This window comes from Monopterus albus, unplaced genomic scaffold (genome assembly GCF_001952655.1).
Source record: "Monopterus albus unplaced genomic scaffold, M_albus_1.0 scaffold27.1, whole genome shotgun sequence".
In the NCBI taxonomy this organism is placed as follows: Eukaryota; Metazoa; Chordata; class Actinopteri; order Synbranchiformes; family Synbranchidae; genus Monopterus; species Monopterus albus.
Genome location: NW_018127907.1, coordinates 502,799 through 518,832, shown reverse-complemented (window position 1 = coordinate 518,832; position 16,034 = coordinate 502,799). Strand labels below are relative to the sequence as shown.

General features: G+C 41.6%; 3 protein-coding genes across 5 annotated transcripts in view; 2 read left to right on the top strand and 1 right to left on the bottom strand.

Moving 5' to 3' along the window:
- Positions 1–2,286: 2,286 nt before the first annotated feature.
- agtr2 (angiotensin II receptor, type 2) lies at positions 2,287–7,809 on the top strand. 3 transcript variants are annotated; one of them, XR_002274562.1, is made up of 3 exons: positions 2,287–3,029; positions 3,580–5,562; positions 6,424–7,809. XR_002274562.1 is itself a non-coding variant. In XM_020595372.1 (2 exons), the coding sequence occupies exon 2, from the start codon at positions 3,646–3,648 to the stop codon at positions 4,900–4,902; it is 1,257 nt and encodes a 418-aa protein (XP_020451028.1). In that variant the 5' UTR covers positions 2,287–3,029; positions 3,580–3,645; the 3' UTR covers positions 4,903–6,251. The 3 variants fall into 3 exon arrangements, 1 of the variants encoding a protein (XP_020451028.1); XR_002274563.1 differs by lacking the exon at positions 6,424–7,809 and adding an exon at positions 6,209–6,240; XM_020595372.1 differs by lacking the exon at positions 6,424–7,809 and having other exon boundaries at positions 3,580–6,251.
- A 758-nt stretch (positions 7,810–8,567) lies between these two features.
- sh2d1aa (SH2 domain containing 1A duplicate a) lies at positions 8,568–12,451 on the top strand. Its single transcript, XM_020595581.1, has 3 exons — positions 8,568–9,154; positions 9,440–9,503; positions 11,064–12,451. Exons 1-3 carry the CDS (start codon positions 9,018–9,020, stop codon positions 11,325–11,327), a joined length of 465 nt encoding a protein of 154 aa, XP_020451237.1. The 5' UTR covers positions 8,568–9,017; the 3' UTR covers positions 11,328–12,451.
- An 80-nt stretch (positions 12,452–12,531) lies between these two features.
- Positions 12,532–16,034, bottom strand: part of tenm1 (teneurin transmembrane protein 1) — a 181,262-nt gene continuing 177,759 nt past the window's right edge. Inside the window, exons 37-38 of the mRNA XM_020595580.1 lie at positions 15,606–15,748; positions 12,532–14,341 (exon numbers count right to left, since the gene is read on the bottom strand). Coding sequence (XP_020451236.1) covers positions 13,586–14,341; positions 15,606–15,748 — 899 coding nt within the window. The 3' untranslated portion in view covers positions 12,532–13,585. The remainder of the gene's footprint in view (positions 14,342–15,605; positions 15,749–16,034) is intronic.

The window sequence follows — 16,034 nt, the reverse complement described above, 5'->3', positions numbered from 1 at the left end:
TCACAGCCTTGTCTCACCTCTCTCAAGGGGTCCCTCTACATATGAGCCCTCCTTTTTTTACATTGTCCCACAGAAGCAGCAGTTATGATAATGTTCTGAGAACCACCGCTCTCAGATTTTTTTTTCTTGACCAGGGCTCATAACCCTGACCTCTCCCCTTTCACCCCCATGAGACAGATTTTCCATAGAGGATTTGCGAGGGTTATGGTTTGTGGTGGTTATCTTCCCAGGGTTCATCTAGCAAGGGAGACCCCCCGCCATCATTTAAACAAATAGCACATTTATCAGCTATAATGGTAAACACAACAATTCTGCATGCCATTTGAGGGTATCTGTAAATACCCTATGTGTACTTGTGTACCTCTTCTTCTCTATGTGTGTGACAGTGTGTGTGTACAGCATGTATACTTGTTTTTTTAACACAATTTCACAATTTCCTGTTCCTGTAGATAAAATCAGATTATACTGTACAGTTTATCCTGTTCCATGACACAAACTGGAACACACTGCAAACAACGCGCACTTACAGTCACCCTGTGCTTTAAAAATAAATTAATTTGTCAGTTTTGCAGACTGCTGATAGGCTGCTTAATATCGGTGTTAACCACTGTTTCCATTACATGCATTATTATAATATTACACTGGCCTGTATAAGTGTAGATTGAGGAAAGAAAAAAACATCAAGTATATAAATATATACAAGTGTGAAAATATAACTGGCTGGGGTGTCCAGCAAGAGCTGTGATGTGCTGATTTGATGCTCTCTGCTCAGTCGCAGTTATTTACTGGCTGTACAGACACTGCCTGTAACTAAGTCTCGGTGTTTGAACCATCGGACAAACGCACGCACAGGCACGTACTCCCACACATGCTCAAACTATTAATCACCCATGGCTCTCAATTTGTGCATGACATTTAAAATCCACAACAATCCAAAAAGCAGCTGTTGAATTTGGCAGTAGAATGAACCCTCCATGTTTTTACATGCCATTAATACCATAATAAGTGAACAAGTATGTACATGTGCAACGCAAGTCAAATGACTTGTCTGTAGATATAATAATGTGAAACTGCCATTCCAGAGAAGACATTAGAAGGCATTTAATGTCTAATATTTTCACTGTGTAGCACCAGTGGAATTAGTACCTACCCCCTTTACTCAAGTAAAACTTGAGAAACTGTAGAAAATATATATACCCTGTTACAAGTAAAAGTCTTCTATTAAGAAGACTAAGCATTAGTTAGCTGATACTAGGCTAACAGCTCTATGAGATTGTAGACAGAATGGTGCTTTAAGCTAATACCAACATGTTAATACGCTCACAGACACTAATGTTAACATCCAGATTTAGAGAATGTATAATTTTTACCATGTTCACGGCCAATTTAGCTTAGGTGCAGCTTCTTTAATAATTATAGTGGAGTAAAACTACAATTCGCTTTCAGTTAAGTAGATGCACAAAGTAGTGGAAATTGGTACAAGTATGTCAAAGTTCTAGTATTCTAGTACAGTAACTGAGTAAATGTACTGTGGGGAGGTAGATACATATTTCTTTTTCATTGTCTGTTTTTGTTGGCCAGCACAACACCATAAATTTCAGTTTTTAGTTGCTGCATGTCATGAATAAGGGCCCTTGGCTTCTCACTCTGTGTGTATGTGTGTGTGTGTGAGAACAACTGTGCATACCCAGCATGCCAGTGGGAGAACGCAGAAATTATGAATTGCATTATCACTGCATTATTTCTGTTTTCGAAAAACACTGCTATCCCATTTTAACAGTTTTAACATTCCTCATTTTCAGCATGTAAGGCAACAAGGGAGCTCTTCATTTGGGGCCTTCAAAATGTTGCTGCTTTCTGTCCCACCTTCATCCCTCATCCTCACCGTCAGCTTTCCCACGACTATTAGAACATGTCACATCTTGATAGATACTTAATGGAGCAGAGTGCGCACATTGCACATCAGAACACACATGTAAAGTAAACAGAGGCGAGCATTTGTGTCACTGCGCCATGCCAGGCTGAGATTAAATACATCCAGTTGCACAATATTGAAGCATAAATGCCAACATGTGCAAGCATTTGCACATGAAGGGATAGATGGATGCTCATGCTGTTGATCAAAAGAGCTGTGATGTAATCAGTCTCAGAGCTTTGCACACATCCCTCATTAACTTCCACCAGACGCTTTAATGAAAAACCACTGGAGGGAAACTCCACTTTCTCTACTCTTCACCCTCCTCTTTCTTTCTCATCTTCTCGGTCACTCCCTGCAGTATCTGCTCGTCCTCCTCCTCATTCATCTTCCACACAGTACCTCCTCCCTCAGCTCCAGTGGCTGGCTTGACTTCCGCTGAGACAGAATGAATATTTCCCATGGCTTATCTGACCACTGGCAGAACGAATATGACACACAGTACCAGCCTCTGTTAATTAACATGCAGCCTCGGGTCCTCAGATCAGAGGCCCCCAGGGACAATTAGGCCTTGTAGTTTGACACTTCATACACACTGGTGTCCTTTTCATTATGGTCAGTAAGGCACGTGGTTGTGTGTCTGCAGTCACTGGAGACACAGCTTTACTGTAACACATCTTGACTTGATTGTCTTGGTTTCAGCCTTTTCTGGTAGAGACTATGGGAGGGAGGAAAAAGGAGGGATAGAATGAAAACAGGGAGAACAAGCTTCTCTTACTCTCTGTCTTTCTCTCTCTGCAGCCTGGCTTGTGTCCAGGCATGTCCAGCCCCTTGGTAATGATGAAGGTGTGACGTGTAGCAATTTTTCTGTTGTGCAATCATCAAGAGGCTCTTGGGGGGCTATAAGACCCCCAGCCTCATCTGGTTTCTCAGTGCCTCCAGTCTGTTTGGTCCACACACACACGCGAACACAGAGGTATGATATGGTCCGGGGTACTCAGCTGTGTGGATTTCTCTTAGAGGAGCCGAGGAGCAAGTTTCAAGGCATGCATTTCAGCGAAAAGATCCAGTGAAAACCACTTTATTGTTTGGACTGGACACCCAATCGCTACTGGTAAAACAAATTCTTTAAACATTTAGAGAATATATATTATATCTGGTTTGATTTAATTTGATAATACGTATCTTCTCTTTTCCACCACTAGTTCAGCTTTCCAACCTTTAATACCAGTTATTTTTTTGCATTAGGAAGTTATTTGGACTTACTGATCGCCTGCTTTCAATTCAATTTGTTGTCTTTTCTGTTATTAATTACACATTCTTCTGGTGTATTGGACTGTAATAGGTTCAGCTCCAGTAGCTTTTAACATTCTTTTGGTGAACTGTTCAATCTAAAATTAAGTTGACACATTTTTCATCTACATCATGAATCTTTTAAAAAACATATTCTGAGGCATCCAATAAACAGTCACATTATTGCAGCCTCTTTCATTAGGCTATTGCCCAACTTCAAGAGTGGTGTAACATTGTTGCTGTGATTAGTTATCAAACAGGACAGCTCATATATGCTTGAGCCAAGACAAGATGGTCATTTGGGAAATTTTTTATTCATCTATAATAGGTAACTGAATTTTAAATGCTTTTCTGTTTTGTTTTATTCCCAGCTGATTGTGGAAAATTGAAAGGAAATAAGTCAAACTGAGTGACGCAAGGGTACATCCTGTTCCATAATGGCAATCACACATGTCCTCTCCCTTTTCAACTCCACCTCATTCCCCGTTTCAACAACAGAGATCTATCCGAACACCTCTGCTCCCCCCTGCACAGACTGGCCTCCTGTATCCATGACCACAGTCATCCCGGCCATCTACAGCATTATCTGTGTGCTGGGAATAGCAGCCAATGCCTTGGTGATGTGCGTGTTGGCCCATGCCAGTGCCTCAAGGACCACCGTAGCTAACACTTTCATGCTGAACCTGTGTGTGTCTGACCTGCTGTTCCTGCTGTCTCTCCCACTGTGGGCTGTCTACTACTCCCGGGGCTACAGCTGGCCCTTTGGCCAGGTTGCCTGCAAAATCTGCGGAGCTCTCCACAACTTGAACCTCTATGCATCCATCTTCTTCATCACATGCATGAGTATGGACCGCTACCTAGCCATAGTCCATCCGTTCTACTCCCAGAGTGCACGAGACCCCAGACGGGCCCGACTCACATGCATCGTGGTGTGGCTTTTAGCATGTGCTTGCTCAGCCCCCACCTTGGCTCTGAGGAGCATGCACTACCTCGAAGGGCTCGGTGTGGAGGGCTGTGTGATCTCCTATCCTGATGATACTTGGTTTCTGACTCTGGCCTGCATGAAGATTGTTCTGGCCTTTCTCCTACCACTGCTTGTCATCTGTTTTTGCTACTGTGCTGTTGGTATACATCTGTTGGCTGATACGGGGCTGGCAAGAATGCAGAGTACATCACACTCCCTCAACATGCCCTCTTTTAAATCACTTGAGTTCAAGGAGAGCTGCAGTAAACCAGAGAGACCTCCAACCCCCTGTGTGAACCTCAGCTCCAGTGGGAGCAGAATCCTGGAGGGTAGGGGGCTGGAGCGGGTGTTATGGACTGTAGCTGCTGTGGTCCTGGCCTTCTTCCTCTGCTGGTTCCCCTTTCACTGCGTGACATTCATAGAAGTGCTGGAGAGTAAGGGCTGGCTGGACAGCTGCTGGGTAAACTGGACTATCCTCAATCTCACCCCTCTCACCCTATGCTTGGGCTTCTCTAACTCGGCCATTAACCCTGTGCTCTATTGCTTTGTCGGGAATCATTTCCGTGGCCGACTCGGTGGCCTTTGGAAGGACCTCTGTGCTTGTTTGAAGGCCCGTGGGGAAAATCACAGTCAGAAGAGGGGCTCCTTCAGCACTAGACTGAGTTCCAGCTCTCGCAAACTCAGTGACCTGAAAGACCTGGCGACTGTGGAGCCCTCTGGTTCTGCCTAGGCAGCTCCCAGAGGACAGACTTTCCCTTACCCCAGAGAATGAATGTCAAATGACTGCTGAACTCCAGTAAGCATGGATGTGTGAGATGGTGCTGTTACTATAATTGACTGAGTCAAATTCCAGCAGAGCACAGTACTGCCCTACAAAGCTAGAAAAAGTAAAGTGAAAAGTAAGAAAAGATAAAGATGAAAAAAAGTGTACCAACATCTGTGTAACAAACAGTGAAACTCTAAATTTAATTTCTTTTAATGAAATTATTTGACACTCCGGCTTTGGAAATTTCAAAGTGGCCACACACCAATGTGAAATCAATGTGAAAAGTATCACTGGTAGTGATGAATTATCATGTAAATCTCCAGCTCTACTCAGCTTTACACAGTTTTATATTGAGTGTCAGCTTATTGTCGAGCTGCCCAGCCCCATTGTTACAATTTTGGTTCAATCACACTGCTTTCATAGTGTCATTTGTAGTGACACCAGGCAGCTATTTTCAGCAGAAAAGTCATAACACCCCCCCCCCGAACACCTTTGCAGGACCAAACAGCTGACCACAACCTAGCTGGTGAAGAAAGTGGAGCATTTAGCAACTATAAAGACAGGAACTGGTAGAGACTATACACTGAGCTAAAAGAGAATGAATATTGGACATCTATTCATCAGGTGAGCATAACTGCTGGATGTGTAAATAAGCAACTGTTTGTTGTCTGTATCCATTTGGCTTAAAAGGTGATAATATGTCAGTGTTGTGTTCACAACCTGTTTCCACTGCACTCAAATGGCCAAGGAATAATCTGTCATTGTTGATTTAAAGGTGCAGGAAACATCTGCACCTACAACTACTCTGCTAAGCTAATATTTTAGCATGCACCAGTTTTGTTGCTTTTCCTTTCTGTGTTTCTTCATCAATGATTTGTCAGTTATAATTGATACCAGGCGGGGAGTGACTTAGTTTTACTGTAGTGTAGACTAGCTGTGGCTCTCACCAGCAAGCTTTAGCTCAACATTGCACTTCTTAGCTTTGTTTTGTAGTTATGCTAACTTAATGTTGTTTTGTCTCAAATTATTCATTTCTATGCTATGATAACAATATTATATTGAAACAAACATCAACAAGTCATATTCTGCTATTAGCTAGCTCACTTTCAACCATATTTATAGTTACTGCGTTGTATGGGAGAACAGGCTAAAAGATTAAAGAGATAAAACTATATAACTATATAAGGGACTAGTGGGTTTTTTTGGGGGGGGGGGTAATTATAAAAGTAGTTATGTAATTTGTAACCTTTTTTTTTAATTCTGTTGACAGTTTGGAAAAATAAACATTACTGGATTTCTGTGAATAAGTAATAAAGGCAACAAATAGTTCTCTATAGATGTCATTTCCTTGTTTGAAATCATTATCTCTACTAAAATTGGACACCTGTTGCATAATTCTGGTCCAATTGCACTCATGAACTGGTTTTGTGAAATCCACTGCATTTACAACTTTATGCTCCTTTTCCCAATCTTACCCTCTAACAGCTGTGAGTGAGAGCTGCCCCCTCTTGGGAATATGAATGCTGGGATTACTGTCGGCCTGGCAGATGGACGTTCAGCCCCTCTCCCCCATTTCCTCCCCTTCCAGAGCGCCTCACATGGATTCCGAACATATCAATACCAGACATCATATTGTCATATTCATATCCTTATGATGCATTCCAGTCAGGCCGCTTGCGTTGGTTGAGGGAGCAGCCAGCTAATCAATGATGTATCTTTGTCTGCTATTTGTGTCCAGTATAGATCCACTGCTTTCTGCATTGGCCCTGACCTGCCTCTGTGAGCTGAGCTGAGAGCCAATGGAGTATGGTGTAATGTTTACAGTGGTGAAAGCTTGGGATTATTGTACACACAAAGAAGCAGAGATTTTGTTCATGTCTAAATACTTTATCATTTTAAATTTTATACTTAGAACCCAGATGGATGTTTCAAATTACTATGCCACCCAAAACAAAGGGACATCTCCCCGAAGGGGGCTTCCAGTCTTTACTTTAAGCTTGCAGTAGATCATCCCTTGTTAATCTTCCAGATTTTGACACTGGATGGCGATAAAGTGCTGTAGAAGCAGTAAGTACAATGCCACTGGCTGCTTACCCAGGCAGAGACCCTCAGTCCCGCCACTCATGATCCTTCCAAGCTGTGAGAAAGATGCCTCAGACAGACCGATGACTCATGTAGGCTACAGTTCAGCATGTATAAAAACACACATCCTCAACAAATGCTGCATTAAACTGAGCCACAGGTTCAGAGAAAACAGTGAAGGGTCGAAGCTCATGGTCTGCCTTTCTGAAGTTGTTTTAGAGAAACACTTGGAAGGACAGAAGGACTCACTGTAACCGTGATTGTGTTGTGAATGAATAGCATCAAAATCCAGAATAACACACATCTCAACGTGTCAGATTATCCTTAAATACCAGATGCTGTGCTATCACATTGGTAGAATGTGCACATCATGTCAGTGCAGTAAACCATCAATGTTTTAATCAGCAGATCCTTAATTTGACACAACAGAACTCTCTGACAGACAGGACAGATTGCAGAATGAATCTGTTGCTGCTCCACAGTATGTTCATGCAAACATCTTCACAAACTGATGCCTCACTTCGCTGTAGAGCAGGTGTGACTGTCCCTGACACATGTTTAACAGCAGAAAGGCCAGTGACATGTTACTAGGAACATGTGTTACACAGTGTAGATATGTGATGAGAAGATGTATGCTGAGAAACTATAGGCAGCTGCTGTAAACAGGAGGCACCAGACCTTTGGCTTGACTGCCATAAAATGTCTTTCTGTCACATATTGTATATCATTAATCTAACACTGACTAGGCCTCAATGTCAATCTTATTGCACATTTAAGTAAAGAAATTAAAACCAGTGCAAATATTTTTCTTTCAATTTTGGCAGTGGTAAAATATAACAGCACAATTGCTCAAGAACTCGAGGCACTTGTTCTTTACTTTATTCTTCTGCCATTAAATATAGCTGCATCTGGGAAACTGTGAATCTTTTATTAAAAACATATAAGCTTATAAAGTAAAATGGGCTGATAATAAAAAAAAACAATAATTGTCAATGTTTTAAAATAAAATCAGTATGTAGTCCAGGCTTCTAGTCATAATTTAAATTTATATAAGTTGTTAACAGTCAAAGCTATAATAATTTTAGAAAACTGTTTGTGGGATGAAGACAAAAAAAAAAATCAAATTTAAATAAATAAACTGCAATCTTAGAAAAGTCCAAAAATGTACACATTTTAAAAACTAGTTCCATGTCAATAACAACTTAGTAATATCATACATAATAATATAAAAGTAAGACGGAATCTTTTTCTGTAGAAGATGTACATTTTGCTTATAATACTTATTAAGTAGGATTTTGAATGCAGAACTAACCTGCAATGGACTATTTGACATTCAAGGATCTGAATACTTGTTACACTGCTGAATTTTGCACAAACACACACCATACTATACCTTATTATTCATGGAAACTTTGGTGAAAATAGACACTGAAAGTGAGGTCTTGTTAATAAGAAAACAAAGAGATGCCTCCAGATAATTGGGCAAATAAACAGTATACATCTCTGCATAAGTAGATATACATTTTACTGTGAAAAGGGTGGTATTGCTTTTTTTATTCCTCTCTTGTGCTTTCTATTGTTGTGGAAATATTCAGTTAGAATCTTTGAAGTTATTTCCTGTCGAAAAATACCATCATTTCCTGAGAGATACACAAACCCACATTTTACGTGATCGCACATGCGTGTGTCTTACAGAGACAGGGAGACTGTGAGCACCAAGACATAAAGGTTAGAGGTTAGAGAAAGCTGTTATCAGCCTGGGTAAGAAAGTGGAAAATCTGAGCACTCTCTCTCCAAAGCTCAGACTCACCCAGCAGACACTGGAAACGGCAAGGAGCAAGTATCAGATGAGAGTCTGGACAGCTGCCTTACCAGTGTGCCCAGTGTATACAGTGAAGAGCAAAAGGCTGCCTGCGGTGAAAAGCTGAAGACAAGAAAGAGAGCAAGAGAAGAGTCAGCACTTGGGAGCAGAACAGAAAGCAGACCTGGAAGCTGCAATGGAAAGCCTGCCTGTCTACCATGGACCAATTGGCAAAGAAGAGGGGGAGAGGCGACTGGCCCAGGACGGCCGGGATGGGTGCTATCTAGTCCGCAACAGTGACTCTGTGCCAGGAGTCTTCTGCTTGTGTGTGCTGTGAGTATCAATACAGATTGTGCAATATCTCTCATTGTGCTGCTTCTTTACTGAAACCGGAATAATCCCATTAACACATAATCTTATTTTCTGCTATAATAGAGATTATTGATCTATTCACATGTAAGAAAATAAAAGTATTAAAGCATAAACAAATCAACTGACTCCTACAGCAGCAATAAAGAAAGGACAAATACGTATTTCATAAAACGGAAGGATGAACTCAGAGTCTAACATGTCTCTGTGTGTGTGTGTGTGTGGTTTTGTATGTGTATGTATGTGCAGGTACAATGGATATGTCTACACATATAGACTCCACAAGGACGATGCGGGCTCATGGGCTGCAGAAGTGAGACTTTTGATCTATTTTTCTTGCTTTTTATTCTGCTCTGACTCTTTTGACACTCCAAAAACTTTACAGAACAAGCACAACTGCACATCCACTTCACACTGGTTGTTGCTTATTAGTCCTAGAGGTTGTTTTGGTGCCAGCCTAATTGATGAAGCTGTGAATATGAGGCAAACATGCTTTTTTAAAATTTTTTTGAGAATTGAAAACACTGAGAAATGAGTACATTTCTATTCCTTTAGCAATGTCACCCTCTAAGATAGTCCTCCCATCCAACCACGCTTCAAATTTAAGACGCCACAGCGTCAGCATATACTCCAGAGATGGGAAACATAGAATTACATTTGACAGCATTTCTGATTGCATATGTAATTGAGTACTGAGGTTTGGCAAATGTATAGCAATATCTGAAGGCTGTCTCCGACGGCTATGTGACATGCTGTTGTGACTACATTTCACTCTTGTACACTTTTACTGACAGCATCAAGACAACAGAGAGGGAGAAGTCTTGAATTACGCAAATTTTACTACAAGCTCAATAGAGGTTTACATTATTCATGTGCAATATCAATCACTTTAATGAAATATTCTTGGGCACAGAGATGACGCCTGTGGCCGGAGACAGAAACATGCTGTGGGGAGTGCTTCCTACTTTTGATTAAATCTCTGTTAAAACCCATTTAAAGAGCAAGATTTTCACCATTTCATGAACATTTCACAACATGATTGATATAACAAAATCGAAACACATAATACTTTTTTTAAAGTCCTTACTTGACAAAACTATCATACTTTGAATGGTATAAAGCTTTATATGTTAGAGATGTTAAATGTTAAATGGATAGCTGTGGAAAATTGATGTGTGGAACTAGATATGATGCAAGATTACATTAAAGATCCTTGACAACGTTGGATTTCACTAAAGCCAAATGAAAACTGCAATGCTACGTAAAACCTTATTAAATCAAGCTTATTAAGCTAATAAACAATATATTTTATTTTTGTTTAAGCCAAAGATCACTTCTAAAAATGATCTGTTTTTTTGCTTTTACTCAGTCACAAGTAAAGCTGTCAAGATAATGAAACAATTGAAGCATCTTACATTCACACAAAAATCCCAAAATAAATGTAACCTGTTGAATAGCAAAATATATATTTTTTAAATCTCAGGGGACTGAACAGTTTCAGAGGCAACTGCATCCTGAATTTAGCTTTATATATTTTCTACAATAGTTTTTGAAGTAATTCTAAATTTACTTTCTTTTGCATCATCTTATTCATTGATATGTGTCACATTACTGTCTTGAACACAGTCAGTGTGGATCAGTAGACCAGATACTTAAAAAGAAAATAATTGGCATGGTTCCCAACCCATCCCTTTGCACAGTGCACTTGTGTTTCTGTACCTTTAGTGTATCGGGTATCTTTTATAAGGTGAATCTCTGAGAGCTCTTTTCAAGTTGGCCACGTCTTCTTCATTTCCCCCATGGGGTTTGCTGTGGAGATGGAAATGGAGACACTGAATTCTCCTCTGCGTTTTTTTTACTTCTTGTCTTTCAGACCACTCCTGGTGTGCAGAAACGATATTTCCGGAAAATCAGGAACTTGATAGCAGCTTTCCAGAAGCCCGGACAAGGAATTGCCATGCCTCTGCTCTACCCTGTCACCGCGCAGAGTCGGGCGCACACAGACAGAGAGGAAGAGACGTCCAGTAATAGCCTGTCACCTACACACAACCACCCAAACACCTACTTCCCGCAGCCACATGCTGCTCAGGGACACAAAAACAGGAACAAGAAGGGGATGCAGCAAGCTCTTGGTTAGGGACAAACCCTTGGCTCGTCATTGACCTAATTATGAACTAAAACGCAGACTTTGCATGATGTCTACTTTTGCATCGTGCATGCTGTGCGTTTGAAGTAATGTGACTTTTTTCCAACTAAGCGGCTCCTGTTTGTTACATTCAACTCATTTAGGCTCTAGCTGTGACTCAGATCTCACTATCCTTCTGTTATCTTTCTTTCTGCATGTGTGCCACACAAAGTGCTTCATAACTTTCAGGGATGCGATGTAAAATATTCAGCTGCTGAAACATTAATATCTATTACCGCATACATAAGTTGACAACAAATATTGTGCTCTGTTTTCTTAATGCAATTCAGTTGTGAATAGCTAAGAAAATAAATTATATCAGTTGAAATAAACTCTTTTAAATGAGGTCATGCATACACAGCCAAACACACCCAAGCCTCCGTCTGACATATAATGTAGAACCAAAATTCAATTTGACACATTGAAGTAGTGATTTCAGTGGAGTGAGTGCTGACTGCTGGAGAGGGTGGGGGAGAAAGCTGTCAATCATCTGAGTGGCATTACTGGCTCCTCGTGAAATAAATGAGCAAGAGAGTTAGAGAAAAAGGAGAGAGAGGGAGCATCCATTCAACCCAGGCAATTCTTCAATGCAGCCGTCTCCTAGCAACCGGACCCTCCATCTTTTCACCGCCGAGATGAGGTTGGACAGTATCTAGCGGAGCATATGGTTTAGAAGGGAAGGTGCATCGCAGCCGATCAGCAAAGTGCTAGTCAGGAAGGTATATCACCTGCTCGCAGTCAGAACATATGCATTGTGTGGCTCTGTCATCCACAGCCCAGGAGAGAAACACAAACAATTAATGGTGGGCAGATGGTGGAGTGACGATGGGAGGGAGGCGAGCGGGGGATAGGCAGACGGACGGGGAGGTGGATTAGTGGTAGCTTGATTATATAGAAAAAAAAAGGAAAAACAAACAAACTTCTTTAGTTTTCTTTTTTTTTAACTTTTTTAGTGGGGAGAGGCTTGGAAGTGGTTCACATGGAGCCTGATTGGCATTTCCTAATGAGAGGAAACAAGCTGTAGCGAACGGCACAGCCAACTCCAGGTCCTGCCCCTTCTGCACTCACCACCCACTCACTGAGCCTCAGCTGTCACATTTCTTTTTCCCTTCCTCTGTGCCATTTTCCCCTTCTCTCCTCCCCCTTCTTCTTCTTCTTCTTCTTCTCCTCTTCTGACAGACATGTTTCTCATGCATATCTCAGTTGGAGCCATAATGATGGGTGATAATGACAGCACAGATTTGAAAGTTACAAACTCCCAGAAACAAGAACAAAGAGTGCACAACAAATGTGTGGAGGGAAGGCGAAGACACAGAGAAGACATGAGAGATGGGGAGAGAGAAAGAGAAATGATAAACAACAATACCAATGAAATACACAGAGCAATTGGGTAGTCCACACATAATAACTTTAATCAGCATTGTAACCCAATAAAGTCAGATTTTTCAGCGAGAATATTTACTATAGCCATGTATAATTCTTTGCAAAAATGTAACTGTTTTTCTATTGATTAACAATACTGACACTTACTTATGAACAACAGAATTTCCAGTTGAGCACTTTTTTCAGTGTGAAAACACTGGCTATGTACATTCTTGATTTTAGTATACACACTCATACAAACTACTGTTGGAGCACACCAGAGGCAGAAAACCCAAGGAGGTTCCCTTCTCTAAAGGGGAGTGTCAGAGTCGACAAGGCCTCTCTTACACAATATGTAAACGGTAGTATATCCGAGGTAAACCATGTAGGAACTCAAATGGCAACTGGAGAGCTCTTGGTTTGAGTCATGAAGAGGATTATTCACTGGCAATCCTAAAGTCTCCTTGTTTCTACGCTTCAGTGAGTTTGAACAGGGTTCAAAATGTTGAAACAGTGTTGAAACAGCAAATGACAAACAGTAAGTTGATCAGTCAGTCGGTCAGTCAGTCGGTCAGTCACAGGCCAGTCGGGATACAAAAAGCAAAGCCACAGCCAAACCACACTGCTTGTGCCACTGTTAGAAATTGGAGAAACTTGACGATAATAATAAAATACCATCATTTTGTCACAATTAAAGGCATTTGGAAATCACGTTTTCCCCCAGTCTCTCTTCTTGTTCTTCTTTGTCGTCTTCTTTTTTTGATACAGTATAGAAACAGTAGAACAAATCAGAGTAGAGTAGAAACAGGCAGTCTTTGGTGGGGTGGGGGGCTGCACGTGTGTCTCTGTTACCTGCCCCCCACCTCGCTCAGTGTCATAAAGTGGACGTTGGAGGGGCAGTCGGACAGCTCCGGCTGCTGCTCTATAGGCAGGGAGTAGTAGCCGTCGTAACCCTGAACACGTCCCCCGGACAACAGCTGCTGCTTCTCCGCCTCACTCCATGCCCTGCTCCCCACATCCCCTAAATCCATTCTTTTCTTCTCCTTCTCCCATGCCCCCTCCACCGCTCTCTTCCTCGCCTCCTCCTTTACCCGTGCCCTCTCCTCCTCCTCATTCCCGCCGTAGCGCACGCATAGACACAGCGCCCCCTGCTGAAGAGTGATATCGGCGAATCGTCGAGTTCTGCCGTTCACCATGGCACTCATCTGAGACACGCTCACGTTCACACCGTTCTCCAGGATGCGGCCCCCGACCCCTAACCCCAGGGCAAGGTCTTCCTCGATTGGCCGAGACTGGAGGAAGTGGTGGGTGTCACAGCCATGCACTGTGAAGCTTAGCCCACTGAGGTGAACGGCGCCATTCAAAATGGCTGCCACACGGCGACTGTCCTCGCTGGCCACACCGATAACTTCAGCGCTGACTCGGCCGTGGGACACGGCAAATCGGATGCTGGGGCCAAGAAGAGAGGATCTCGAGCCGAAGGGAGGAGGCCCGGTTGGCCTGTGGCAAGTTGAGCCAACAGGCCCTGAGACCAGAGGTAACCTGTCCAGAGAGATGAAACTCCTCAGCTGTCGCCGCAGCTCACACTGGATGCCCAGAACCACCTGGGGAAAAAAGTTTCATTGTTAACAGATCACTTAAAAGCTTTAATGCACTTTGATAATGTAAACTGAGAAGCTTACAATTGATTCTTTTTACAGCAGACACTTTGACTTACTGTGACAGGAAACGCACAGGTGTATCTAATAACACTAATGATAGCTCTGTTCCATTTGTGTGTTCCAGTAGCTTCCTGAACACAGAGGACACTGGAGGATAAGTCGCAGTAAAATAAAGCACAGGTGTAAATAATTAAACTAATGATGGCAGAATTCGATTTAGCTGCTGCACCATCCTAGTATTGGTCATGTTGGTTCACTGTCACTTTGCTCACAGGGACAGAACAGAGCCACTGTTTATGGTATTAGTAAAACCTGTGCGTTGCCAAACCAAAGGAGAATACAGTCATAATTAATGTTATTACTTACACCTTACATGCCTTCAATGTAAATGAATCAACCACCATAGCTGTACATTTAATTTTTTTACTTTCTATTGACCACTTGGTTAGGCAACTAATCACTTCAGCACTTATACTAGAAAAACATTCTTATTAAAAATGGTGTTGATTTCAGTTATATTACCTATTAGGAAGAGCCAATCAAGTCCCAAAAGCAGCCACAATGGCACTTAAAACTACTTTAAATATGGACCCATAAGGAGGCCCAAAATATTCAACACTGAATAAATAAACGAGTAACTCTGAAGAACTAATCACTTAAAGTATATTAAAAATACTTCTATTAAATATTAGATCATTATTGATTTCAAATACGCTTTCTCTTAATTCATATATTTTCTAATGACATTTTAATTTAACATCACATCTTATTTCCGTGCCATATTTTATTTAATAATGTTACTTTTCCTGACAATAGAGTTGTCAACATCCCTCGTCTTTCAGCCTGTCACACGGTGCCAGCCACTCTTAAGCAGGCTCGGCAGCTGCTACCAAATTTAGCACTTAGCTGGGTGACACGAACGACTAATGACATCCAAAAAATACTGCTCTGCTGGTTATTATGACCCAGAAACTCAACAATCAAGTGTGGTTTTAAATTATATTTAGCTAGTTGCCCCAAAATTATATTTGATTTAGGGGCAACTGTGATACATTTGTATATAAATAACTGACTGAATGAAAGAAAAAAAAAAAGAGTAAAAATACTACACAACTGCTGTACACAAATAAGACAGGAACACAAGATTAGAACTTGGAAAAAGCCTTGTTAGTGCAGTTGAATGAGGTTTGTAGAGGTTGAAACTCACCTTGCTGGAGTCCCAGTCCTGTGGCCTGGTCTGGGTCTTCATTAGTTCATATGTTTGCTCCATTCGGCCCACTTCAGGCTTCGGGAAACCCGGGATGACATTATGAAGCTGGAAACCAAATAGCTGTAGCCAGCTGCCGATGTCTGGACACACATGCACAGGATGAGAGAAAATTACACAGGGGAAGAAAGGTGGAATTGAATGTGTATACTGTGAAGCAAACAAAAAGTCATAAGGCCAAGAAAACAACACCTAGTAGAGGAAATCACACAATCTATGAGAACAACACGCAGCAGAGCTGCTACGGCTGGTGTTTCCCCTCACAAACAGAAAAACATGACAGACCCAATGAATGTTTCATTAACCAGAAGGACATATGCCCCCACTGACATCCTGCATTCATCCTCCTACTCTCCTATTCCATCTCTT

Bases quoted from the DNA above. Each gene is read 5' to 3' on its own strand.
- agtr2 (XM_020595372.1), top strand. From the start codon at position 3,646: ATGGCAATCACACATGTCCTCTCCCTTTTCAACTCCACCTCATTCCCC.
- sh2d1aa (XM_020595581.1), top strand. From the start codon at position 9,018: ATGGAAAGCCTGCCTGTCTACCATGGACCAATTGGCAAAGAAGAGGGG. The intron at 9,155-9,439 runs GTGAGTATCAAT...ATGTATGTGCAG, and splicing joins GTCTTCTGCTTGTGTGTGCT to GTACAATGGATATGTCTACA. The intron at 9,504-11,063 runs GTGAGACTTTTG...CTTGTCTTTCAG, and splicing joins CGGGCTCATGGGCTGCAGAA to ACCACTCCTGGTGTGCAGAA.